This window comes from Myxocyprinus asiaticus, chromosome 4 (assembly GCF_019703515.2).
Source record: "Myxocyprinus asiaticus isolate MX2 ecotype Aquarium Trade chromosome 4, UBuf_Myxa_2, whole genome shotgun sequence".
Classification (NCBI taxonomy): Eukaryota; Metazoa; Chordata; class Actinopteri; order Cypriniformes; family Catostomidae; genus Myxocyprinus; species Myxocyprinus asiaticus.
This window is the reverse complement of record NC_059347.1, coordinates 19,532,392-19,560,270: the sequence shown is the minus strand read 5'-3', so window position 1 is coordinate 19,560,270 and position 27,879 is coordinate 19,532,392. Positions and strand designations below refer to the sequence as shown.

At 40.9% G+C, this 27,879-nt stretch overlaps 1 protein-coding gene across 2 annotated transcripts in view; it reads left to right on the top strand.

The window, feature by feature from the left end:
- The window catches only part of LOC127440105 (retinoic acid receptor RXR-alpha-B), a 103,874-nt gene that overhangs the window by 5,621 nt on the left and 70,374 nt on the right, over positions 1–27,879 (top strand). For both annotated transcript variants that reach the window (XM_051696503.1, XM_051696502.1), the window contains exon 2: positions 23,777–23,908. In XM_051696503.1, the coding sequence (XP_051552463.1) occupies positions 23,777–23,908 (132 nt within the window). The remainder of the gene's footprint in view (positions 1–23,776; positions 23,909–27,879) is intronic.

Genomic DNA, 27,879 nt, shown 5'->3' with positions numbered 1-27,879 from the left:
AACCTGCCCACACACACAGACACATTCACACACACACAAACACATCCTTGTTTCTCCAATAACATGTTAGAAACAGCCCAAGCTGTGATACTAGTAGTTCTAAAGTGATGTTTTTGAGAGGCTTGGACGCATCATTTGATTTGAACCAGCAACAGCAGATTCTGATCTGTCGCGTTAGAAAGTAGTTCCATGCACAAATGCACATGATTACCTACAGCCTGCGGCCGAATCACAGCAGTGCTGATATAGGGCCATATCGCACTCTTGCTCATGTGATATTGCTTATATATATATATTTGTTTTTTTCTTCAATGCAATAACATCTTAAAAAAAGATGCAAAAACCATTACAATTATCATAATTATAGTTCATGTGACTTGTGTGCTATATTCCAAGTCTTCTTAAGTCATTAGATGTTTTATGAGGAACTGACTGAAATAGCCATTAAATGGTCATTATTATAATCCTCCCCAGTGTTAAGCTATTAACTTCCAAGACTGGATCAATGGCTACATTCACACAGTCAGTGTTTGGGACTGACAACCTTATTTACAGGTGTGAGTCTTGAAATGTCCCGTTCATACAACATTTTACAGTAGCAGTTCGAATACTGTCTGTATGAACGAACAACCCAAGTCACAACCTTATTCTAACAGCTGTAACCATAGTGACAGTGACCAAAAGATGGCGACATCCATGGCATATCTTATTACAATTGCTGCCGCATTATTAAATAAATGAGTCCAGAGCGCAGTTATTGTGTCACGAGGCTCGCGCCTGTGAGCAGCCAGTGGAAAACAGTGGCTGAATCCTCTGATGACACACAGCTCATTTCTCCGTCTCATGAGTTAACGAAACCCCACATGAAACACATGAGACACATGCATGTAGAGGGTAGCATGTCTCTCACTGTACATAATGTAACTAACAACTAGTTGTCCAGTACAGTTCCGTTCACATAGCACAGGTTTCCAAGAATGCGGTTGTGAGACCTGAAATCTTGCGGGTGTCAGTTTGGTTATAGAATGCGGTTGTCAGTCTTGTAAATAACCGAACTGTGTGTGAACATAACCGTATTATGCACTGACAACCGTATTCTGCTGCTGTGTGAATGTGGTCATTGAGTCAGTTGAAAGTTGAACTAGATAAGTCAGATTCATTGAAAAGTTTTGACTCACTGCATTCAACTTTCCTTCAACCCTGACCAGTCCCCCAGTCCCTGCCACTGAAAAACACCCCCACAGCATGATGCTACCACCACCATGCTTCACCATTGGGATGGTATTGTGCAGGTGATGAGCGGTGGCTGGTTTCCTCCAGACATGGTGTTTGGAATTGAGGCCAAACAGTTCAGTCTTCATTTCATCAGACCAGAGAATCTTGTTTCTCACAGTCTGAGAGTCCTTTAGGTGCCTTTTTGTGTTTTGCACTGAGGAGAGGCTTCCATCTGGCCACTCTGCCATATAGCCCAGGTCGGTGGAGTGTTCCTGTGATGGTTGTCCTTCTGTAAGTTTCTCCCATCTCCACACATGATCTCTGGAGCTCAACCAGTTCTTGATCACCTCTCTTACCAAAGTCCTTCTCCCCCGATTACTCAGTTTGGCCGGGCGACCAGCTCTAGGAAGAGTCCTGGTTGTTCCAAACTTCTTCCATTTAAGAATTATAGAGGCCACTGTGCTCTTGGGAACCTTCAATGCAGCTGAAATTTTTGTAGCCTTCCCCAGATCTGTGCCTCGACACAATCCTGTCTCCGAGCTCTGTAGGCAGTTCCTTTGACCTCATGGCATGGTTTTTGCTCTGATATGCATTTTCAGCTGTGAGACCTTATATAGACAGGTGTGTGCCTTTCCAAATCATGTCCAATCAATTGAATTTGCCACAGGTGGACTCCAGTTAAAGTGTAGAAACATCTCAAAGATGATCCAGAGAAATGGGATGCATCTGAGCTAAATTTCAAGTGTCATAGCAAAGGGTTTGAATATGATATTGAAGTTTTTTCTTTTGAATAAATTTGAAAAGTTATCTAAAATCTGGTTTTTGCTTTGTCATTATGGGGTATGGAGTTTAGATTGATGTGAGAATTTTATTTTTTAAAGCATTTTAGCATAAGGCTGCAACATAACAAAATGTGAAATAAATGAAGGGGTCTGAATACTTTATGAATGCACAGTATACATTTCTGGTGCTTTTGTGTCCTTTTTAAAGCTTTACTTTCCATTCATTGTGCATTCATGGAAAAAAGCAACCAGTACAATTCCTCATGTGTTCCATGGAAGCAAGACAATCATATGGGCTTGGAACAACATAAGGGTGAGTAAATTAGCGTATTCACTTTTGGGTGAACTAAAAGGGGGAAAGTTAAAGTTTGCAACTGCTTATCCAGAGACTATAGGTAAAGAATGACAGATTATCGTGACTCCAGTGTCATCTGTCATTATCATTCTTACTGGGTGTGTTGGGAGTATTTTTGTGTGTGCAGGTTGCGCGACTTTTTGTGCATGGGCTCTGTTGACAGGAGAGACACTTGTGCTATGTACGTTTAGCTGTACTATCACAGTAATGAGTGTCTGCCCCACATTCTGCTTTGAAAGCTCAGTACTGACACTACCCATGGATTTAGTTACAAATACCTCAAAAGTTACAAATACCTTGTAATAACTACCGTTAATGTAATAACTGCCAATAATGTAATACTTTTTAAATATTTTTTTTATTAACCCAGCCAATAATGTAATAGCCAGCCAATAATGTAAGAACTTATTACATTATGGGCAAAAAGTTATTACATTATTGGTTCAGAAATTGTATTACATTATTGGTAAGTTATTACATTATTGACTTTTATTACATTAAGAATGGAAAATGTATTACATTATTGGCAGTTATTACATTAACGATAGTTATTACATTATTGGCTGCTACATACCTGATGTTGCCTCAGTAGCTTTCATTGTGAACAGTTCAACAATACATGCTTAGAATATTCCTATATAAAAACATCTTAAGAAATCTTGATGCCCTCTGCTGAGAATGTAATGCAATTTTTTATTTATTTTTTGCAATAAATTATTAAATGCTCTTCTGTTTCTGTTTTTAGTAGTTGTATTTTAAATAAAGCATTTAAAAATAGATTAAAAATTATCGTCATGAAATGAACACTGTGAATTTTACCAAAGTGTTATAAGATTTAATAAGTTTAGTAGCTATACCTAAAGTTGATTTGTGTAATTATTTATGTTAAAATTCTTTATCCTGTACCTAAATGTACAGAGTCAGTTATGAGTAAGCCATTTGTAGGTTGATTTCCCTAAAAAAAAATGTTTTTAACACTGTTTACATCGACACGACAACGTTGGCTCAAATTGTTTTTGAGTGTTTGGAATGGCGCTATTCGACCAACGGCAGACGGGGGAGTGTTGGCAAAACTTATTTGAAATGTGTCGATATACAAATCAAATTCACTATTCTGTTTGAAATTACACACCTTTAAATCAAACTGTGGATAGTTTATTTTGCTTCGGATCCTTTTAAAAATTGTTACAATACTGTTACATCAGCTAATACCCAAGATAAATAAAATAAATATCTTTTTGTTGATATTTTTCCTCCCGAAGCTCCATGTATGTTTAGACTTACGTGTCATTATTTTAAAGGGCATATTATTATTATAAATGAAGAATTTCACGCAACTTTGCTACTCCACTATTTAGCAAAATGAGAACAAAATTGCTTTCCTGCTTTTTACATTCCCAGAAACAACATTTATTTCTCAGATTTTCCTTAAGCTTTACCATGTAAAAGAAACACAGAAGAATGAATCATTACAGCAGCCCTGAACTTGATGTCAGCAGTACTATTTCTGGCCTCTCCGCCAGTTCAGTGCTGCACTAGTAATTGCACATTTTGATTGTGTAAATGTGCCAGCCCCATTTTGTACCTAATAACTTAATTGAGTAATGACTCATTTGGCTAAATTGTTCCAAAGGTTTTTGCATAGCCATTTAAAACAGATGAAAACAGTATATTTTTCCTCCATATGATTAGGAACATTAAAAACACACTACCATTTAATCAGAGGTAAATGGCGGTGAAATATTTCTTCAGTTCATTTGCTTGACAGTTTTGAATGAAAAAATGGAAAAGTAATTCCACTGTATTTTCTTATAATGAGTGTAGATGTCACTTCCCCTTAGAAGTATGTGTGGCATTGGCATATGACACCTTGTCATGTATGTGTTATGTGTCTATGTGTGTGCCTTTGTATGTACGTACAATGTGTCTCCCTTAGGCTGACACTGTTTTTTTAGAAGATAATTAATCAAATGAAGAGGTGGTGGAGATTGACCAGATCTCATTCCAACTTCAAAGCCATTGAGAACATCCCAAATTCATACTCAATTAAAACATTTCCTAGTTTGACTGTAATTAGCCTGGCCAAGTAAACTCATTAAAACAGCTCCAGCAGGGCTGCAAGCCATTGTGATCTTGACTGGCCATCTTTTTGACAGTAGGTCATTAAAGACATTTTTACATTATGTATTCAGTACGATCTGTGTATGGGGGTGTTATTAGGAAGTGTGATTTCCAAAATGGTAGTTGTGTCTCGCCATGTCCCTGTAGCATTGCGTCTTTCAAATGAAACCCTGTCAGCGCCTTTTTAATTCAAGAAGATGGTGCATAGAGGGAGATAAGGGCTAGCTGTCACAAGTGCTACATTTTACACTCTGTAGATTTTAACTGAAAGTTTGAATTGTGTTCTCAGGACAATTATAATCAATTACCATCAGGTCAAAGCATTTTTTATTTTTTAATTTTCAGGGAATTGTCACAAGGGCTAGTAACACTTTTTGTAAGGGTCTACAATAATGCACTAGTTAAGCATGAATAATACAGTTATTCATACTTATCTGAATGTAGTGTTTGGCTAACTTAGCCATAATTTACAACTTATTAAATGTCTTAGTTTTGTGTAGAAAGTATTGTAATTAATGCTCAGTTTCTAATTAACTGATGCATAGTAAGGCTATCTTAGCCATAATTTACAACATATTAAACATCTTATTTTTGTGGAAATGCCCTATTTCAGAGATCCATCATATATCGTGTACTAAACAGTATTAAGCCAGAAACTAAGGCTAATTAGTTTTGGCTTTACAAAGCTGTTACTAATAAATTACTTAAATCTCCATGTTCTAAAGTGAAAATGTTATCTGTGAATGTTATTGGTTTGTTTAGGTGGTATGTATATTGAAATATATTATGACTAATTAGGATTGGCTTTACCTAACTTTTTTAATGAATTGCAAAAATCTTAAAAAAAGACAGTTTGACTTCTGTTTCTAAAGTGAAACGTTTACTTGGGCAAGTTATTAATTTGTTTGACATTTATTAAGTCATAACAGTTTGCACTTAACTTAAAAATGTTTAGAGAGTTTTATTGTAATTAAAACATATGCAAACCAAATCAATTACTTGAAAAGGTTAAACTTTTATTTTTAACAGGGGGTCAAGTTAATATAATCGAATATTCTACAATTAATAGAATGTTTTTGTAATTTATTAGTAAAAGATTGTAAAGCCATTACTAATAAGCCTGAAACTGAGCATTAATAACATTACTCTCTAAACAAAAATAACACGTTTAATAAGTTGTAAATTATGGCGAAGATAACTTTAATCTACATTCAGTTATTGTAATTATTAATTACTGTCTTATTCGTGCATAACAAGTGCATTATTGTGGACCCTTAAAATAAAGTGTTTCCCTGTAGGGTGACAACATGCTCTCCAGTCAGTGAGCAGCTTCAGTGAACAGTATCTTTTTTTTTTCTGGGCAATAACGGTGGAAATGTTCAATAGGTTTTTTTTAGCCAAGCCTTTAAGGAATGTGGCTATATAGAAATGAACTTTACAAAAAATAAACCTGCCTTGAGAAATATTCACTGGTGTAAAAGTGGTACAACTAGATCTCCCCTACATTCACACACATGTATGTATATGGATGTGGAAGCACAACGTACAGTATACTGTATGTGGTTGTCTTCTGTCCGTGTATTACATCATTTTTCCTCTGCTGTCTTTTGTATCAGAGGAAAGTTATGGAATTACATATAGATTTTTATTTTTCCTTAGGCGTGAAAGATAAGACATGGGCTGAATTGTGTTATACATTCCATTCTCTTCCTTTATGTATGTATGTTTCCTTCCAGACTGATTTAGAAGTCTCTGGGGTAAAGTTGCACTAGAGTTGCACTGTAAAGAATGTTTAGGAACGAATTAACCTTTCACTCTTTGCCCTCATCCAGTCAGATGATTTTCCAAGCCATCAGACATGTCTGATTTAGTTGTTTTGTAATGTGATACAGTATCATTACATAATGTTGAAGGAATGATGTGGTATTCTAGTGTTGGGTTTGAGTCCACCTTAGTCAAGTCCGAGTCAAGTCCGAGTCTTTAAACAATCGAATCTGAGTTGAGTCCGAGTACAAAAGGGGCCGAGTCAGACTCAAGACCGAGTCCATAACGGGCCGAGTCTGAGTCGAGTCCGAGTCCGAGTCGAGTCCGAGTCCGAATGAATCTGTTCATGAATCTGAATTAAAATTGTAACCATAAACTCAACATCAATATTTTAAGCTTATTTTAACTTATTTTAACTAACTAAGAAAACACAAATGTCAATATAAATGTTTTATATTTGGTTTCCTGCTGAACAAACTTCAAAGTGGTTTCAGAATGAAAGCATATGCTTTAGGTGTATGAAGACAAAACTGTCCCTCAACACACTTATTGTGTTCTGTTGACATATCAGTTATTTGTTGCTGTTCCCCTCCACTCAAACATAGACTAAAGAAAGTGAAAGTTGCGTTTAAAACCAGAATTATTATTGTTTCGAATTTTAATTTTGTTTTTTATTTTTACTTCATTTTCAATTTGTCCTTTCAATTTAGTTTACTTTTATCTAAAATGATCCCTATCTGAAGAAATAATATATACTTAGATTTCTTTTTTGTCTCTATCTGCCGACTGGTTTGGGAAAATAATGAGTCAACACAGTAGTAATTAGCACTCGCTGAGAAGTTACACGACTGACAGGACAACATAGAGCACGAGCGCTAAGCGCATGACATCATTGCCATGGTAACCAGATACATTTCAGCTGATTTGCTGAAGACTAGAATGAATGTATCGTCAAATCAACGTGCGACACAACAAAATGGATTTTGCGTAGTAACATTCAAGCATATTGGTTGACTGAGTGTGCTGGTCTGCAGGTGTGTTTGCTCAACACGGTGAAACAAATTCTGGCTGTCTGCGACATCAGGGGGTGCTACAACTGCTTGCAGACGGAGTGTCCATTTATTTCTGCTTCGTTATTTTTATTTATTTATTTTGTTCATTGCATCACAAATCAAATGCCCTGTGTGTGTATGTGTTTGCCTGGAAGGCGGGCTGTTTACCTGCTGGAGACACACAGCTCTAATCAGCCCCTGTGTATGAGAACATGCGTAAACATACACAAATTAATGCACAACAGTAGGTTGCTTTCATGTTCAGACAAATAGCCATTTGCAGTAGAGCGCAACAGTCGGTTCTGGAAGTAAAAATCCCATTAATTTTCTCCATAAAGAAATAGCTTTTTAATGACAACGAATGAACCTTTCAAGACAGACTTCCCATTAGTTCAGGTTGGTCCATTAGTTGAAGCGATGATATATGCATCTATAGAAGCCTCAAATCAGTTTGAACTTAAATTTTTATTTTATTTTTTTATCCCCTTTCTCCCCAATTTGGAATGCCCAATTCCCAATGCGCTCTAGGTCCTAATGGTGGCTTAGTGACTCGCCTCAGTCAGTTGCCTCCATGTCTGAGACCGTCAATCCATCTTATCACGTGGCTTGTTGAGCGCATTACCGTGGAGAATAGCGTGAAGCCTCCACATGCGCTATATCTCCACGGTAACGCGTCCATGCACAACTCACCACGCTCCCCACCGAGAGTGAGAACCACATTATAGCGACCATGAGGAGGATAACCAACGTGACTCTACCTACCCTAGCAACCGGGCCAATTGATTGCTTAGGAAGCCTGACTGGAGTCACTCAGCACACCCTGGATTTGAACTTGCTACTCCAGGTGTGGTAGTCAGCGTCTTTACTTGCTGTGCTACCCAGGCCCCTGAACTTCAGTTTTTAAAAGTCATGTTTAAACAACAAAACTACCTATCCTGAAGAAAGATCCACCTATCAGAGAAGTTGTTGTTACCATGGAAATGTAAATTGCGCTGAAAGTGCCTAGCTATAACCGTCCACTCCTATGAAACATTGCAAATGATTTCATCAGTCTGTCTCCCTATACTGTCAAACTACTTAAATCTTGGTATATATTTGAATATTCGTTGTTTCTGATTCCTTTATGTCATTCGCAATACTGCATAGTTCATGCATAGTGGAAATCTTGACATCTGTTGTGTGTTCATGAGTGCTAGTGAAGGAAGCTTGAAAGATGTTTACGCTATACAATGCATGTTCCTGCATGAACGTGTGCATTTCTGGATTTCTCTCATAAACGCTCATGTCTATAATGTTTATTTGTCTGATTTTCAAGTATGTTTTGGATTAAAATCAGCTTAAAGCCAATAAATATTTTCTGTTGTGATTCATGAGCTGGTTGATTTGGTTTATGGCTTATATTGAACTCTATACTGATGAATTTTTGGAAAATAAATGGGAAAAATACTTCGGGAACCAAGACTGTTGAAAAAGTGGGTGGTCACTGTTGCACTATAGAATAAATAGGTCTCTCTTGTGCGAGCGTGAATGCATGCATTAATGTATGTGTGTGTATCCATCTGTTACTGTGCATTACAGTATAGAGTAATGACATGAGTCATAGAGCTGCCTTTGTGTCTATGTTTAGGAGTTTACATTTGAATATGCTTGATCGACAAAACATGCACTGATTAACGGCACTGAAAGATTAGGTCTTTTGCATCAAGCCGTACACAGGCACACTGTTCCCTTCTAAAAGCTTCTCTTTTGAAGTGCAGTGAGCTACTTAGCTGCTTTAAAAGACTCTGCTTTTAAGAATCAATAATTAGAAATGAATAATATAAATTTTGTTCAAGAGAAGGTCAAGCTCCTGTCAGTGCCACATCATTCTCAAACTTGGTCAAAGTTGAAGTGTGTAATTGTTCTAAGGTAAAAATACTTTCTCCTATCCCACCTTAATAAGCAGTGTCAACTAGAAAAAGGGATGGGACTATCTGTAGTTTAGCGGACCAACTGAAAACGGGAGTATTTGGATAGCTGTTTGAAGAGAGACGTTTTTTTGCTATTTTGATTGGGGATGCTAGAAATTACACATTTTGGCTTTGACGTTGTTATATGAAAATAGAATACTGATGTTGATTTAATGGCAGTAAAATGCCCTGGGTTGGCATGCAGATGTGTTCGCACATGTATTTAAGGGTGAAAGGAAGTCTGTATGTGTCACTTTTAAGCATTTCCTTTCGGTCAAAAGTAATTCTCTGCAAATTCGATCGCACAAATCCAATTATGAGGAAAAAGGAATAAGAGAGAGATAAACTGAGAGAGAAGAAAGAGGGGGAGGGTGAGAAAGAGATTTCAGAGCAAAAACAGAAACCTCAAGCTTATTGAAATATACTCCAATATTTCATCAGCCCATATTTTAGTGTATTTCCTGCGGAAGGAACCGCATGTAGTGTTTATGGCTGACGGAGTGAGTGTCACCGTCCTGTCCATTAATCTCTCTACTAATCTACAACACTCTGCCTCTTAACAGCAATGGTTAAAATTAAAGTATGTGGGAAAAACACTACAGAGGGGCTTTTATTAATTGACATCATCAATACAGAACATCAAATTCAGTCTTTCCACCTCCTACATTTGCACATCTGACCAAATGCACTCAAAATGACATGCACACATATAAATACACATGTGTACATGCTAATAAAGTAGAGGTTCTCTAGATCCAGTATGTGATGGGCTAGTTATAGGATGTGCCATTCTTCTGTTATTGCTCTGATGTGTAAGATATGAGCTCCATATATCCCCAGCGTATGACATATGAGGGCTTGAGTTCATTTGGAAAGTATGTTGGCTACACCATGAATACATTTTAGGAAATATTTGGCTGACTTACAATCATAATATGAATTATGTAGTGGGAAGAATTATTTAGAGCAATTTGGAATACTGAAAATTAGGGATGTGCCTGAAGCCGAATACCTTATTCAGAAAGGCACGAATAATAACAAATTAAAGGTTTCATCCAACGAGCACAGGCAAAAAGCAATATATTAAATAAACATATAGAAAATTACAAAGCAATGATTAGTCTGTGAAGCTAATATTACTATACTGTAAACCTTCTGAATGAAAATGCGCATGGTGATTTTAAGGTCAGATTGGATGGCCGCATTCTCGACTCCGTTTGCTGTCTCCTATTGACATGGTGTCAGCGACCCAGTGGGCGATCCTCTGTTTGGAGGCAGCGCTCCCATTCTGCTGTCCTCCGAAGCAGACAAAGAGCTGCTCAGAGCCTCAAAAGCTCTGCATGTGATCCAAGTAGATGCGCAAAGCACGCACCGGACACAGCAACGAAAAGGCTGTGTCTGCCTCCTCCTGGGGCAGCTTTGCTTGCAGGTTCATCACCTGATCCCTAAATGGGGACGTTGGAACCTTGGGCATATAGCTCGGTTGGGGCCTCAGGACCACGTGAGAGTATTCTGGACCAAACTCCAGGCATGTGTCGCTGACAGAGAATGCCTGCAGGTCCCCTACCCTTTTGATGGACGTGAGCTCATTCAGGAGGCAGTCTTCAAGAGACTGCTTTTAGCTCAACTGACTCCAGGGCACAAACGGGGCTCCCCGCAGGACCACAGAGAGATCCCATGAGGGAATGAGGCATGGTCTGGGAGGATTCAACCTCCTCGTGCCTCTAAGGAACCTGATGATCAGGTCATGCTTCCCTAAATACTTACCGTCAACTGCATTGTGGTGCGCCGCCATAGCGGCCAATTACAGCCTCTCCTGCAGGTAGGAAAGCTACCCGACTGCGCATCTCTGGGGGTCTTTGCGCCGGGAAGAACACCACTTAGCAAACAGACACCACTGCAAGGCATATAGGCGCCTCGTAGAGGGAGCCCTAGCCTGAGTGATCGTGTCTACCACCATGGGTGGTAGGCCACTTAGGTCTTCTGCATCCCGTCCAAGGGCCAGACATGAACATTCCAGAGGTCTGGTCATGGGTGCCAGATGGTGCCCCGTCCCTGAGAGAGGAGAACCCTCCTCAGGGTAATTTGCCAGGGAGGGGCTGTCGCGAGGAGTGTGAGGTCCGAGACCCAAGTCTGGGTGGGCCAGTAGGGTGCCACTAGGATGACCTGCTCCTCGTCCTCCCTGACCTTGCACAGGGTCGAGGTCACGCGGGATGTGAGTGGCTCCCAAGGACTTGAGTCGCTGCTGACTCCAGAGGAGGAGACGGCGGGCGAGTTGCAACATGCGACGTGAGCGCAAGCCGCCTTGGTGGCTACTGTACGCTACCATCGCCGTGTTGTCCGTCCGGACCAACACGTGCTTGCCCTGGATCAATGGCCGAAGCCTCCGCAGGGCGAGCAACATTGCGAGCAACTCGAGGCAGTTGACATGCCAATGCAGTCGCGGCCCTGTCCTGGAGCCCGCGGCTGCGTGCCCTTGCACACGGCACCCCAGCCACGCTTGGAGGCGTCTGTCGTAATCACGATGCGCCTGGGGTACTTGCACTAAGGGGACTCCTGCCCGCAGGAATGCAAGGCCCATCCAAGGGCTGAAAAGTTAGCGGCAGATCGGCGTGATGACCACGCGATGTGTGCCGCGGCGCCAGGCCCACCTCGCGAATCAAGTCTGATGTCAGTGCTGAAGCGGTATCATAAGCATCGACCTGAGTGGCTGCCCCAGGCTGACCCATATGCCCCAGGAGCCTCTGAAAATGCTTCAGCGGGACTGCCGTGCACTGCCTGAACAACTTCAGGCAGTTAAGCACTGACTGCGCGCGCCATCATAGAGACTGAGTCTAACTCCAGCCCAAGAAAAGAGATGCTCTGTACCGGGGAGAGCTGCTCTTTCCCCAGTTGACCCGAAGCCCCAACCGGCTGAGGTGTCTGAGCACCAGGTCCCTGTGCGCACACAACAGGTCTCAAAAAAGAGAGTGAGCTAGAGCCAGCCAGTCATCGAGACAGTTGAGGATGCGGACGCCCACTTCCCTTAGCAGGGCAAGGGCTGCCTCTGCGACTTCCGTGAAGATGTGAGGTGTCAGGGACTGATCGAAGGGGAGGACCTTGTACTGGTGCGCCCTGCCCTCGAAGGTGAACCGAAGAAAGGGCCTGTGCCGAGGAGAAACCGAGACATTGAAGTACGTGTCCTTCAGGTCTACCGCCGCGAAACAATCATGTTGCCGGACGCTCGCTAAAATGCATTTCCGCGTCAGCATCTTGAACGGGAGTCTGTGCAAGGCCCGGTTCAGAACTCGCAGGTCCGGGATTGGCCGCAACCCACCGCCTTTCCTTGGTATGATGAAGTAGGGGCTGTAGAACCCCTTCTTCATCTCGGCTGGAGGGACAGGCTCTACCGCATCCTTCCACAGAAGGGACGCGATCTCCGCGGGGAGGATAGCAGCGTTCTCGCCCTACACTTGAGGTAAAACCGATGCTGCAGAACCCAGGCGGGTGCCTGGCAAGCTGAATCGCATAGCCGAGTCGGACGGTCCCGGTCAGCCATCGCAATGGGTTGGGGAGCGCAAGCCATGCCTCCAAGCTCCGGGTGAGGGGGACCAAGGAGACAATCGCGTCGGACATAGCGGCGGGTGGGGCCTTGCGGCGGGACGGATCCGGAGACGCCACGTTGGGGGGGCTCGGACCCTGAACCTTGACCTTGACCTTCAACCCCCGGAGGGCAAGATGGGTCGCCGAGCGCAGCTCTTGCATCAATCCCGGGTCAGAACTACCCTTGTGCAGTTCTTAGCGCCTTGGCTTGGTGCACCTGCAGGAGAGCCATGGCATGCAGGACGGAGGCGGCCTGTCCAGCAGCACCATAGGCCTTAGTCGCCAGAGAGGACGTAAACCTACAGGCGCTGGATGGGTTTAAATTACGGGCACAGGTGCACCGCAACCGCCTTATCCACCTGGGGAATCACCGAGTACCCCCTGGCAGCCCCACCGTCGAGGGTAGTGAGAGCGGAGGAGCTCAGAGACTGGGTCCAGGCAGTGAAAGGTGCCCGCCACGACCTCGTGAGCTCCTCATGCACCTCCGGGAAGAAAGGGACTGGGGTGGGGCATGGCCGTTAGCGGCGGTCCGAGCCCAGGAACCAATCGTCAAGCCATGAGGTTTCAGGGGGGAGTGGAGGGTTCCACTCCAGCCTGACACTCACAGCCGCCTGGGCAAGCATGGCCACCAGCTCCGCATCGGCCTGCGACTGGGCTACCGCACCCGAAGTCGAGTCCTCATCATCAGACTGGACCAGCCCACTCTCCAATGCTGCAATCGAGAGCTCATCCACTTCACGAGCGCTGAATGAGATCGGTGTAGTGGCTCCCATTGGGGTCCCCAAATCGTCCCCAGTGCTAACCAATGCGGCCTCAAACCCGTAGGTAGAAGGACCAAGGTGGGGAGCCGCGGCCGCAACGTTGCCACGGTCATGTTCTCGCACTGAGAACCTGACCCATCCACCAATGCTGTCTCCATGTGGGCAGCGCCCAAGGGCGACCCCTAGTGTCACTACATCGACACAATGTCGAGTGAGTGACAGATAGGGAAATGTGGACACCTAAACACCATAACCATATGTTGAACAATTAATTTCAAAACCATTGGCTTTAATCCTTCCCTTTGTTGCTGTAACAGCTTCTTTCTATTAGGAATGCTTTCCACTAGATTTTAAAACATAATTGCAGGGATTTGAAATCCATTCAGACAGGAGAGCATCAGTGATGTCAGGCACTGATATTTGGTAATTCATACCAAAGATGTTCAGTGAGATTCAGGTCTGGGCTTTGTGCAGGCCAGTCAAGTTCTTCCACATCAGATTCAGTAAATCATCTCTTTTTGGACATTGGTTTGTACACATGGGAAATGTCATGCTGGAACAGAAAAGGGCCCTCCTCAACCAGTGCCAAGTTGAAAGCACACAATTCTCTAGAATACCATTGTATGCTGCAGCATTAAGATTTGTCGTCACTGAAATAACTGGAATAGTTAAACCTGTTAATTAGAAGGGGGTGTCCTGTTTACATACTTTGGACCAGCATCCAAAACTCAACATATGTGTGAGAACAGCCATACTATTCTGCAGGAATGTGAGATTATGTGGGCTTCTCAGGAGAAAAATCTGAGAAGCAGGATACTATAGCTATAGTTTCCAACTGCACTCTGTTTATTCTCACTGCTTTCTAGGATAAACAATTGAGATACTGTATTAAAGAGATCTCATTTTTTCTTTCCTATGGATCTTCTCTTCCTTACTTTGTCTTGCAAAGATTATGTCTCCATTTAAAAGAGTGAAACTATGAAGGAGGAAAGTTGGCATTCTGCAGCTATTTTAAAAGGCCTCCTCAATTTAGACTGCGTTTCTCTCAATCCATCCCTGCATCATTGTGTGTCTGCCTGACAGCGTCTAAAGAAAGGTTATGGATCAGGGACCAGATTCACAGAAGTGTTCTTAAGAAAAACATTAAGAAAGTTATTAGGATAAATTTTAAGAAGTTTGTAAGAACGTTCCTAAGTGTAGTTCTTAAAAAATTCTTAAGAAGTTCTCAAATATTTTCTTAAGAACAGCTTAATTTTTTTATTAAGAATAAAAAGACAGGTTTTGACATTGTCTGATCAGCCTGCTCGTGGGCTTGCCTTGTCTAATAGCCTACAACAAATTCAATACTTCAACACTGGTAAATTGTAATGATACATTTATCTATTAATTTATTTATTTATTTTTTATTTTTTTAAGTAACAAGCACCTCGCGATAGTTTTTTAAAATTTGAAGTGCATGAGATGTGTTAGTTTAACGATATTAACCGTCATAGAAGAATGTACTTGCTGCTAACCATTTGAGAACTTTTAATTTGACATGGAGGAAAAGAAAAGAAACAAAACTTAGACAAGAGCTGGATGTTCTTGTTGAGGGAATTACTGCAAGGAAAAAGTTCTCCCTAGGAAGTTTGATAATAATATCACGTCTGAAAATAAGAGGCGGGTAAATGGGAAAGGGTGGCGGAGGCTGTCTCCGCTGTGCGCAACTCTGATAGGAATGTGGATGGGGGGTGAAAAAGAGTCTCAGCTTTCTAATGTTATAATTATTATGTTTCTATGAACTCTAAAGATCGCGGAGAGAGAGCGCTATATGCAGTGCATCCATTACCATAATTGGTCACCACATTAAACAGCTTCAAAACAACATTTATTGTTTGAATTTGGTGATAACATTTACATGGTTTACAAGCTGAAAATAAAAATATAATTCAACACAAAACAGTCTAAAATAAAATTTCTACAAAAAAAGCCCACTGCGACTTCAGACTCAACATGAAAAACCCAGTAAATTAATTAAACAGCTTACCTTTTAGAATTTAACTGTGAGGTTATCCTAACTTTAAGATGTCATTTACAATGATATTTAAGAAAAAAAATCAAGAATTTAAATGCTTCTTAAGTTTTTTCTTAAGAACAATCTTAAGAAAAAATGTAAGAACTTTCTTAAGAAGTTTATTCGGGAATACAATATATTTGTAACTTTTTTCTTAAGTTACAAATTAAGAAGAAAATGGTAGTTAAGAAGGAATTTCTTCTTAAGAACGTTTCGTGAATCCGGCCCAAGACCTTTTGTTCTTGACTATTTCAATCCCTGCCAAAGCAGTTTCTGAGTTATTCTCATTCCAATTTACTGACAGGATATGACACAGCAAAACATAAAAACACCCTCAGGCCATAATTGCTACATTCTTTAACAAACACCACTGTGCGCCTGAAATAAATTTAGAGATCCCAAAGAGGATCTTTTTTAAATCCCAAAACCCCTTATGTCAAATCACTCAAATCACATTTTTATTGTCACACAACCATATACACAAGTGCAATAGTGTGTGAAATTCTTGGGTGCAGTTCCGAGCAACATAGCAGTCATAACAGTGATGAGACATATACCAATCTGCAATAAACATCAGATTTACACAACACAATTTAAAATCTAATATACACATAATTACACATAACACAATATACAAATAATAACATATAATGTACAGTATACAATACACACAATATAGAATACACATTATACAATAAAAATGGTATATATAGTATATATAAAATGTACAGTAGGTTGTATTGTACTGTATTGACATTCAGGCTGTCGGTTGATAGTAAGTTGCCAGTGTGTTGTTAAGAGAGAATGTAATTTATGTCAGTCCGGTGTGAGAAATAAGAGTAATAAAGTGCAGTGCTGATGTATTTTGATCATGGGAGATCAAGAGTTCAAAAGTCTGATTGCTTGGGGGAAGAAGCTGTCATGTAGTCGGCTGGTGCGGGTCCTGATGCCGCGATACCGCCTGCCTGATGGTAGCAGTGAGAACAGCCCATGGCCCGGGTGGCTGGAGTCTCTGATGATCCTCCAAGCTTTTATCACACACCGCCTGGTATATATGTTCTGGAGGGAGGGAAGCTCACCTCCGATGATGTGTCTGGCAGTTCGCACCACCCTTTGCAGGGCTTTGCGGTTGTGGGCGGTGCTATTGCCGTACCAGGCAGAGATCCAGCCAGTCAGGATGCTCTCTACAGTGCTGGTATATAACTGTGTGAGGATGTGGCGGTTCATTCCAAACTTCCTCAGCTGTCTAAGGAAGAAGAGGCGCTGATGAGCCTTCTTCACAACGGCCTCAGTGTGGATGGACCATGTGAGTTCCTCAGTGATGTGGACACCCAGGAACTTGAAGCTGCTGACTCTCTCCACTGGTGCTCCATTGATGGTGATGGGACTGTGTTCTCTATCTCTTCTCCTGAAGTCCACCACAAGCTCGTTTGTCTTACTGACGTTGAGGGAGGGGTTGTGCTCCTGACACCAGTGTGTCAGAGTGTGCACCTCCTCTCTGTATGCTGTTTCATCATTGCCAGTGATCAGACCTACCACCGTTGTATCATCAGCAAACTTAATGATGGCATTGGAGCTGTGTGTTGCCACACAGTCATGTGTGTACAGGGAATACAGGAGTGGGCTGAGAACACAGCCCTGCGGAGCTCCAGTGTTGATGGTCAGTGATGAGGAGATGTTGCTAACCATTCTAACCACCTGGCATCTGCTTGACAGGAAGTCCAGGATCCAGCTGCACAGTGAACTGTTTAAGCCCAGAGCCTGGAGTTTCTCATCTAGCTTGGAGGGCACTATGGTGTTGAATGCTGAGCTGTAGTCTACAAACAACATTCTCACATAAGTGTTCTTCTTTTCCAGGTGGGAGAGAGCAGTGTGTATTGTAGATGCAATGGCATCATCAGTGGAGCGGTTGTTGTGGTAAGCAAACTGTAATGGGTCCAGTGATGGAGGCAGCACAGAGCAGATGTAATCTCTGATTAGTCTCTCAAAGCATTTACTGATGATGGGGGTCAGAGCAACAGGACGCCAGCCATTTAAGCAAGTGATTTTGGATTGCTTTGCAACAGGCACAATGGTGGACGTTTTAAAGCATGTGGGGACTACAGACAAAGAGAGGGAAAGGTTGAAATCGCTCTGATGATGCGGCCCGGAATGCCGTCTGGACTCGCGGCTTTGCGGATATTTTCTTGTCGGAAGGATCGGGTTACATCCGCTACAGAGACAGAGAGTGAACTAACCTCTGTAGCTTCGGCCGCGAGAGCTCTGTCCACGAGGGCGGTGTTATTTCCCTCGAAACGAGCATAAAAAGTATTTAGCTCATCTGGGAGAGAGGCAGCGGTGTTCACGGCGGAGTTTTTATTCCCTTTAAAGTCCGTGATGATGTTAATTCCCTGCCACATGCTTCTAGAGTTAGTGGTGTTCAACTGTCCTTCAATCTTGTTCCTGTACTGACGTTTTGCTGTTCTGTTTTGCTGTTTGCTAACTGGCTTGTTTATGCTCCTCCACGTTCCCGGAATTAAAAGCGGAGGTCCGCGCATCAAGTGCTGCGCGAACATTGCTATTAATCCAAGGATTCTGGTTCGGGTAGATTCGTATTATTTTGCTCGGAACAATGTCCTCTACGCACTTTCTGATGAAACACGTTACGCTATCAGCGTAAAGCTCGATGTCGTCATCAGAGGCGGACCGGAACATCTCCCAGTCTGCGCGATCAAAACAGTCTTGTAGCATAGAGTCTGATTGGTCTGACCAGCACTGGATCGTTCTGAGGGTGGGTGCTTCCTGTTTCAGTTTCTGCCTGTAAGCGGGCAGAAGCAGAATGGAAGAGTGGTCCGATTTGCCAAATGGTGGGTGGGGGAGGGATTTGTAGCCGTCCCGGAAGGGAGAGTAGCAATGGTCCAAAACCCGGTCCCCTCGTGTGTTAAAACTAATGTGTTGGTGGTATTTTGGTGTGACTGATTTGAGATTGGCTTTGTTAAAGTCCCTGGTCACAATGAACGCAGCCTCAGGGTGTGCGGTTTCCTGCTTGCTTATAATCCCATACAGTTCCTTGAGTGCCCGGTCTGTGTCGGCTTGTGGCAGGATGTACACAGCAGTGATAATGACTGCTGTGAATTCCCTCGGTAGCCAGAATGGTCGACACAGAAGCATGAGTAATTCCAGATCAGGAGAGCAGAAAGACTTGATAGAATGTACGTTCCTCTGATCACACCAGGATTTGTTGATCTTAAAACATACACCACCACCTCTGCTTTTACTTGAGAGGTCTTTCGCTCTGTCTGCTTGGTGCACGGAGAACCCCGCGGGTTCAATGGCTGAGTCTGGAATCTCTGCAGACATCCAAGTTTCTGTAAGGCAGATAATGCAGCAGTCCCTTGTCTCTCGTTGGAAAGAGATACACGCTCTCAGCTCGCAGAGCTTGTTGTCCAGAGACTGAACATTTGCCAGTAGAATAGTGGGTAGCAGGGGTCGATTTGCACGATGCCTTGCTCTGATGAGAACGGCGGCTCAGTTTCCCCTTTTCCTTTTGCGTTTCCGAGGCTGGGCAGCCCAGACAAAGGGCTCCGCTGGTGTGTTTATAAACAGCGGGTCGGCATTGAGGAATTTGAAGTCCGGTTTACGGTGTGTAATTGCAGAACCAATGTCCAAAAGTGTTTGTCTGTCGTAGACAATAAGGCAGACAACATCCAAGACAAAAAACATAAGAATTGTAAACAAAACAAACAAAACACTACAATGTTGTGTCAGAGCTCATACTCAGCTCACAATGCAGCTGCCATACTCGGCGCCATCTTTTCGTTTCCTTTAATATGAATATCAATATATGTGGCTGATCTGCATTATATTGTGACAGATTTGAGTGGTAAATACTGTATGATGGTAGAATTGTTTCTGCTGGTAGAGATTATTCTATACTATTTATACTACAGTAGCCTAGATCTGCGTCACAAAGCAAAAAGCCACAGACAGTCCATTGTAAACAGCATGGTTGATTATAATCGGAGTGATTTCATTTTCATGCATTGCACCATGCCGCTCATGATGGCCAGTGTAGACACAGTGTGATTACGGTTGCCAAGCAATGTTGCAACTTACAGCATTTATATAGAATTCAACTGATATGAGTTCACAGGTGTGCGTATATTGGCTGTTGTACAACTCCTTCGAACATGGCTCTTCCAATCCTATACTGCAGTACTGTTTTGAGCCCTTTGATTTTAAATGGATAGTTCACCCAGAAATGAAAGTTTTGTGATCATTTACTCATCCTCATGTTGTTCCAAACACCTAAGACTTTCTTCCGTGAAACACAAAAGGATAGTGTCAAGGCCTGAGTATACTTCATTGTTCGCGTTGTTGATTGCTCCATGCACAGTATGCGTGATGTGAATTTCGTCATCAGCACAGTCCGCGTGGTTTTACCGTGCACGGCCCAGATTTTCACCACAGCCTGACGTGGTCCTCATCTGTGCGCATCGTTGCTGCATACGTTGGCCATTGACTGTACTAAAAGAGTATCTGAAAACAACTGTAGGTGGGCATGCATCGAACATGTTTGTATGCACTCGCGGTCAGAAGAGTATACTCAGAAAGGCAACGCGGTCGGCTGGGCGCAATCCGATCCGGAACGCAGAAAACGAAGTATACCCGGGCCTTTAGGATTTAGGGTTAGGGTTGGGGTTAGGGTTTGGGGTTAGGATTAGGGGCTAGGGTTAGGGTTATGTTTTTTTTCCATGCAATGAAAACAAATAGTGACTGAGGCAATGGCCAGTCTGCTTAACATCTCATTTTGTGTTCCACAGAAGAAAGACAATGACATACGGGTTTGGAACAACATGAGAGTGAGTAAATGATGACAGAATTGTTTTTATTTTTAAACTTTTATTTTCGTTTTTTGAATATCCAGCATAGGAAGCAATACTGTGATATATTCCATTTTTGTGATATAAAATTAGTCATACCTTATAAACGATTTTGATCACACCAGAACGGGTACCATTCTGATGGCAAATGTCAGTCAAATCCAGCCATGGACCTTTAGCATAAACACCTTTATTACCTAGACATCGTTGCAAATGCTGTCATCAAATAACATAACCTCATCAATCACAAGCAAGTTGCGAAGTTGTTAAATAGAGGGGCCCGAGCCTTCTTCATCTCTAGTGCAGCTTTCAAGGCTAACAAAAGGCACTTGAAGGTTGCCTAATGATCACATGGCCAAAGCAACAACTTCTGCTTCTGCTGTGGTCCATCCGTCTAGCTGGATTATAAATAGCTAATCAAGAAACCTTGAAATATAGATTTTTATGACGTTCATGATGAATTGAATTGCATTTCTGATCTTTGACCTTGAGTTTGATTGTCTTAGGGTGAGATGGAAACCTTGAAAAAAGGAATTTGATCTTTGTGGCATGGCCTCTCATTCAGGTCTCGTAAATGGGGCTTTGAAAGGAGAAAATATCCTGGGTCTCATAAAGAGAGCCTGCAGATTTCTCCTTTACTCTGTGTTTGTGTATGAATGTGTGTGAGTAGGTGTTCTTTGTTGCACAAGGTCATTAGTGAGTTGGAGTATTGGGTGGTCTGAATGTTCATATTCAGAGACAGATGAAGCTGAGGCACTTGCAAATTTACTAGCAAACAAATAAAAAATCTCAAGGTCAAGCTATTATTTCAATCACAGATATGTAGCACAGGCCACACACATTAAGTTACACAAACACTCACATGGGCCTTTCTCATAAATAGTGCTTCTGGTTTGAAATGGCATTATACAATTATTCACTTTAAAGATGCACTTAGTAATTTTTTAAGTATGTCGTTTGGACTCACACTGACACCTAGGGCCTGGATGCAGCATAATTTAAACACGACAGTTTTTGGTTACTGATGCCTTTGTAGAAATTCACATTCGGCCATTAATTAGCTTAATCCATGAGTGAAAGTGCCTCTAACAGGGCTGTTCCTTTGGTGTAAGACCCATCCTACGGTTCAGCGTTCAGATTCTTGCTTGAACCCTCAGATCCTGCCGGACGAGAATCACGTCAGGGGAGAGGAACTTACCCCTACAGCTGGATGGGACCTAAACTGGTGGTGATGAAGTGGTGAAAACAAACAGCGACATAACGTGATGAAAAACAGCTGCAGAGCTTATAATGGATAAATTAGATTATGATTGAGGATATGCCTGAATTGAATGAATGTGTATGCTACAACAAGTCTTCCTGACAGAACTACTGCTAACACTTAATTTCATCTCATCTCATGTGAGTGGTCAAGATTTTGTCCATATGTTAAAAGTTGCTATTATTTTTTTTAGAAGTAAAACTTTTATAATGAGGAAAAAATACTGACTGCACCTTTGAAAATCTCCATTGTTTGTTTTAGACAGTAATTAAATGGAGATCAAACAGAGACTTTTGTTGAAGACTAAAGTCTGCAATCGAAAGTCAGAGATTTATATATAAACCCCAATATTTACATAAAATTCTTCAATGACCAGATTATCTGGGTTATGCAATCCATGGTTTTTTGTTTTGTTTTTTTTGTTTTTTAGCTGTATACTCTAGCTTTATTTCTGTATTGTGAGTAATTGCCTCATTTGGTTCTAACTGTTTTTCTCTGAAGGAATCTTATACCAGTTTCACATATCCTCTGTGAGCAGGGCATGAGCGGGGTGTGAGCGGGGCGGCGCTGTCGGGTTGGGCTCTCACATTAGTCTCGTCTCTTTTGCGAGACACAGCTGCAGCTCTGCGCAGAAAATAGTTATCTCTGTGTTGCTACACCAAACATTTTATTTAATAAGGCCATAATGTAATTTTCTTGTGAGGGGGTAATTGATAAATATTAAAAATCTGTCCTTCATGAAATCATTTGTACATGAGTAGGAGGACAACATTTACACCACAATGATAAATAATTTATGGATAGACCCCAGCCTTAACCCACACAGTATTGGGTACCTAATCATCTGAATAAGTACAAACATTCAAATAACTGAATTTGTTTGTTAAAACATCTGACAAAACCATTTTAGGTAGACTATATTGTACGACATGAAGGCATGACAGACATTACAGTAAATTAAAACGTGAACTTACCATCTGCACAAATCTGCTGAAGCTGCTGTATCCCACACCTTTTCCTTTGCTAAGAAATACTTGTATAAGAAATGCTGAGGGTTGTACAGCACGTTGTAATTCTCAAACTCCACAATCAGTAGGGTCTCATCCTTTGTTGTGTCCATGCAAATCCGAATGAGGTAAATTGTTGCTTCAGTGAAAAAGGAGGGCAGTCACGTGCATTTGTTTATGTTTATCAGCGAACTTGGTCGTGATTTGTTAATGTTGTAAAGCCCATACTATATCCCTATATACATTTCAAAAGTAACCCTCCCAACCCTGCCTATATATGCTGTACATAAACAGGTAAAAGCAATGCAGTTTATTTATTCATTCTTTTATTTAGTTAATTTTGTGTTTGTTTATGCAGATTATAGTGTATTGTAGGCTCAGCTTAAATCTTTATTTTTTTTCATTTTTTTTTTTTTTTTTCATTTGCTTTTGGTTATTTTCTATAATCTCCTGATTATTTTAGATTTTATACACACAGAGCCGCTGAGTCCAGCGTGAGCCACGTGGCACAAATAGGCTCAACGCCTAAACTAGCCGCTCGCTGCCGCTTCTGGAACACGTGACCTTGTGACTCACGCTTGCATTGTGAAGGGTGTAATTTGTTAATATGGGCGCCGAAACGAAAACGCGCTACTCATGTCTCGCTTACGCCCCACTCACGCCCCGCTCATGGAGGATATGTAAAAACCAGCTTTATAATCTTAATTTATCTAAAGAAACATCTGATACAAAGTTGATAGTAAAATGAAATATCTACAGTATTATTTGTCCTGAGCTGTAAATGAGCAAGCTCTGAACTCTGAGCAATTAAATTGTCTTAACAGCTCAATAAGTTTATTAAATTCTTCAGAGATGTGAAACCATTGCACAAAAAATGGTTCCACAAGTGTAGTTTTTTACTTTTGGATCCTCATCTGGCACAATATCACACCTTACAGTGCAAATCAATGTGAAGTATTTTTGCATAGGAAGTAAGTGACTCTCACCCACTTCTCTTGTGTCACACACACAGGGCTCCTCAAAAATCCATGCTCAGTAGCGCCGCCGTGTTTGCGGAGCCGGCCGGGCGATGTTGGCAGTTCGCCCAGTGGCTGCTCTGGCTTCACGGATGCGTACCCACTGCAACAGCGCAGGATATCCACAGGTATAAAACAAGCATACACTCACTCACATGTGCACAAACACAGAGCACCTATGTTTTGCTACATAAATAAATTAGGTCAGTCCCAAAGTGCTGAGAAGGTTTTTAAATTTAGCTGTAAGCCATCTGTTTTCAAATTGTGTTTTGGGTGTAGTAACTTACAAAGTAATTAGTTACTATAATCTAATTAATCACATTACAGTTAATGATTACAATTACATTGTACTTGGGTTACATTTATTTCTAAAATAATGTTGTTTACATGGAGAATAGTAAAAAACATTTATATTTATATGTAAGTATGTTTGCATTTTTTTTTAAAGCTGCATGTGCCCCATAACTATTCATTGTAAATCCTCATTTATACAATGGAAGAAGCCAAACTTTTTTCTCCTGAACGAAATAAAGCACCCTACGTGAAACAAACATGTTACTGTGAAATGTAAATCAGAGCAGAGAAGCGCATCTTAGGTACACTCACACACATAAACAGACAAAAAGTAATGAGTAGCGCAATTTGATTAACATTTTAGATAAGTAATTAGGAATCTGTAGTGGATTACTATTTTTGAGCAATTCACCCAACACTCACTGTGTGGTTGATTTTAAACAGTTGGGCAAAATCAATCTTCCTTCTAAGTAAGATATCTTGTCCTGACATTTCTGTGTATGTTTAAGAACACAAGATACAGTTTCACTTGTGGGAAATAGCTTCTGGTGCAAACATGTTAGAACAAAGTCCTTCTAGAAGAATTCTCCCCTGGCCCCTGTTTTAATGGACAAGTTTCACCGGTCTAATTCCTGGATGTGATGTCTCAACATGATGTATTCACATGCTGTATGTCTCTTTGTTTTCAGTTGGTTTTCATCTGCTGTATAGTAAGTTTGTACTTCCTTAGGCTTGGAGCTTTTTCAAAGTGAATTGTCACTTTCAGAGATATACTGTATATGATGTTAGTTTGTTGTCTATCGAATTAACTTTTGTCTTTAGTCTTCAGCGCTATCGCTCAATAATGTGTTTTGTCGAGGATGTGTATCTCAGACATTTAACACAATGACATATGTAAATATTGTGCTTCAGGATTATGAGGAGATGTGTGGGTTGATTCAAAACAACCATCCCAGTAGTTCACATTAGCTGGCATTTCTACAGCTGGCACACTGCAAAAAAGCATTTTCTTAATCAGTATTTTTGTCTTGTTTTCCAGTAAATATACCTTCATGCACAACATAACCAAATTGGCAATGCAAATAAAAGCTGAAAACACAACATAAATAAGCCACAGAACAATTAAATTAAGGGACAGCACAGCGAAATAAAGCCACAATACAACACAATGGAATGAACTGAAAATAAATATTTTTTAAAACACTGTATTTTAAGTCGTGTGGCAGTGTGACTTAATGCATGCAAGATCACGAGACTGCTCAGAAGAAGCAGAGAGATGCTGGTGGCACTGCAAGTCACTCACAACACGTAATGTGTTTCCATCATGGAGATCTAAACAGAACAGTCCCCATGTATGCTAGAAATGTCCCTTTGAATATATACTGATTTGCTACCTTTGGAAATGTTGATAATGTTATGTGGAGTTCTAGCAGTAGAGTTCTGCTAGAAACCCAACCAGGTGCGCATTGTCCAGAGCACTTCAGCAAAAATAAGTATAGCATTTTTATAAATGTTTATTTTCTGACAATTTTGTTGTGTTGTCATTTAATTCTGTTGTGTTGTAGCTTATATCCGTTGTGCTGTGGCTTTTCCGTTATGTTCTGACTTCCGTTGTGTTTTCAGCTTTTATTTGCTTTGCTAATTTTTTTGTGTTGTGCACCCCTGGACCACCGTAAAAATATCCTTAAAACAAGACACATTTTCTTCAAAAGCATGATTGTGTAAGATGAAAAGGTTAGCTTTCAGAGAATATTCTATAGGTACAGTATCTTGAATGGTTTATCCTTGTTTTAAGCATAAACCTATCTAAATTTGGTTAGATTTATGTGTTAAAACAAGAAAAACAATTTGTCAATAGGGTAAGAAAAAATTACTTGAAAAGTCTATCTCATGTCATTTGCTTATCAAGTATATTTATCAGTTTTAAGTATGTTTCAGTATTTTTTATGGAAAACAAGACAAAAATACTGATTAAGAAAGTGTTTTTGTAGTGTAAACATGATCCTGTTAATCCAAGCATCGTTTTTTTAAGTATGAGAGAATGCTATAATATCGTTCTTTTTCTCTGGTTTGTGTCCGCCAAATTACAGCCTTTTGTTGCAAGTTCAGAGAGAGGTAGCAGAACAAAGAAAGAGATGCTGGGAAAAGTGGGCGAACCTCCAGAGGCAAACATAGCTCAGCTAGTCAACGGAACGTTTGTGATGTGGTGATGGCCCTAATTCTGGGGTTTCATATTTCTAGCTTGGTATAGAAAATAACTATACTGAAAGGTGTAGGATGCATTGGGAAACAAACAAAACAGCTTAAACCAGCCTAAGGTGGTTTGTGGATCCCAGCCTGACCAGCTAAAATGTTCCCAAAGCCCCTGTAAAGCCAGACTACAGACCATACTGATTAGGTTGGGAGGCCAGCTAAGACCAGCAAACCAGTTTAGGCTGGTTGAAGATGCTTTTTTTTTTCCAGCAGGGAAGAGAGATAATCTGTGCCTCTCATGCCCTCCATTCAGTTCACTTAAACACACACAGATTGAGCAAGAAAAAACTTGCGAAGAGGCTACACAAAGCCAGCCTTGTGCTGTAGTTTCTCTTTGAGAGAAAGTGAGCGAGTGTGGGAGAGAAAGAGAGAGAGTCAAGAGAGTGGAGGGATGGAAAAGATTATCCATTGGAATGTCTGGGCTGACCTCAAATGGAGCGGACGGGCCAGGCAGCCAATAAGATTGCATTGCTCAGTGCTCGTCTAATTTCTTCCTGATGATCGAGGTGGTTGTCTCTATAAAACAGACTGAGGTGCCGCAACAGGCTGAGCTAAGATCACATATGTAATGTGTTGGTTGAAGTGACAGATGCTTGTGAGGGAAAACACAAAATATCTAACTGGCATTTGAGTTTTACTGAAAACAACAACAACAAATCGTTTGTAGTTGATGATGAGCAGCAGCAGTATTTGGCATTTCTCAGAGAAATTGAAAATGAAAATATTTACAACTATAATATCTGTAACTATGCACAACACAAACTAGTGTGGTTTGCCCAAAAGAAACTATTGAGTAGCTTTTATTTATTTTTTTCTTTTATTTTTATAAACCCCTTGCCAAATAGTTTTATTTTATTTTATTTTTTTTCATTTTTCAGCATAAACCTCAAACTTTTTGTTAGATTATATAATACATGACTTTCTTTCCTCCATGGGACTCAAAAGGAAATGTGGTGACTGAGGAAGAATGTTTTGCATCTCTTTTCTCATACAATTAATGTGAAAACGGGTTTGGAAAAACACAAGGGAACGCAAATTATGACAGAATTATTAGTTTTGGGTGAACTATCCCTTTAAATTTTATGAATGCTTCTCAAGTAAATATATATTATTTTAAGATTGCTTAGAAATTTTTACTTGAAAAGAAGACAAGAAATACTTTTTATTTATTTATTTATTATTTTATTTTGTAGTTATTTTTTTTGCAATGTAACATTTAAATATGTTTAGCAATATCTAATGAAATAATCGCGAATGGTGTTCAGAGGAGCTGCTAACGAGACTGGAGGGCTGGAAGCTGGAAGAAAGCGATCAGTCCTGGAGCTTTATCAGCTATAATCAGCTCCTAAAGTCTCACTGAGCTCTTTATCTCTTTCTCTCTCTGGCACAATGAAATATTATCTTATTTCTGAGGTCCAGCTGCTAAACAGCACCTATATTTTTTCCTTTCTTTTTTAGCTTTAGTCAAAAATAAGAGATTGAGAAAATTAACATCATTGGCAATCCGTACCAAAAACAATATCATTTTTCATTGTGAATCTTTGCTCTTCTT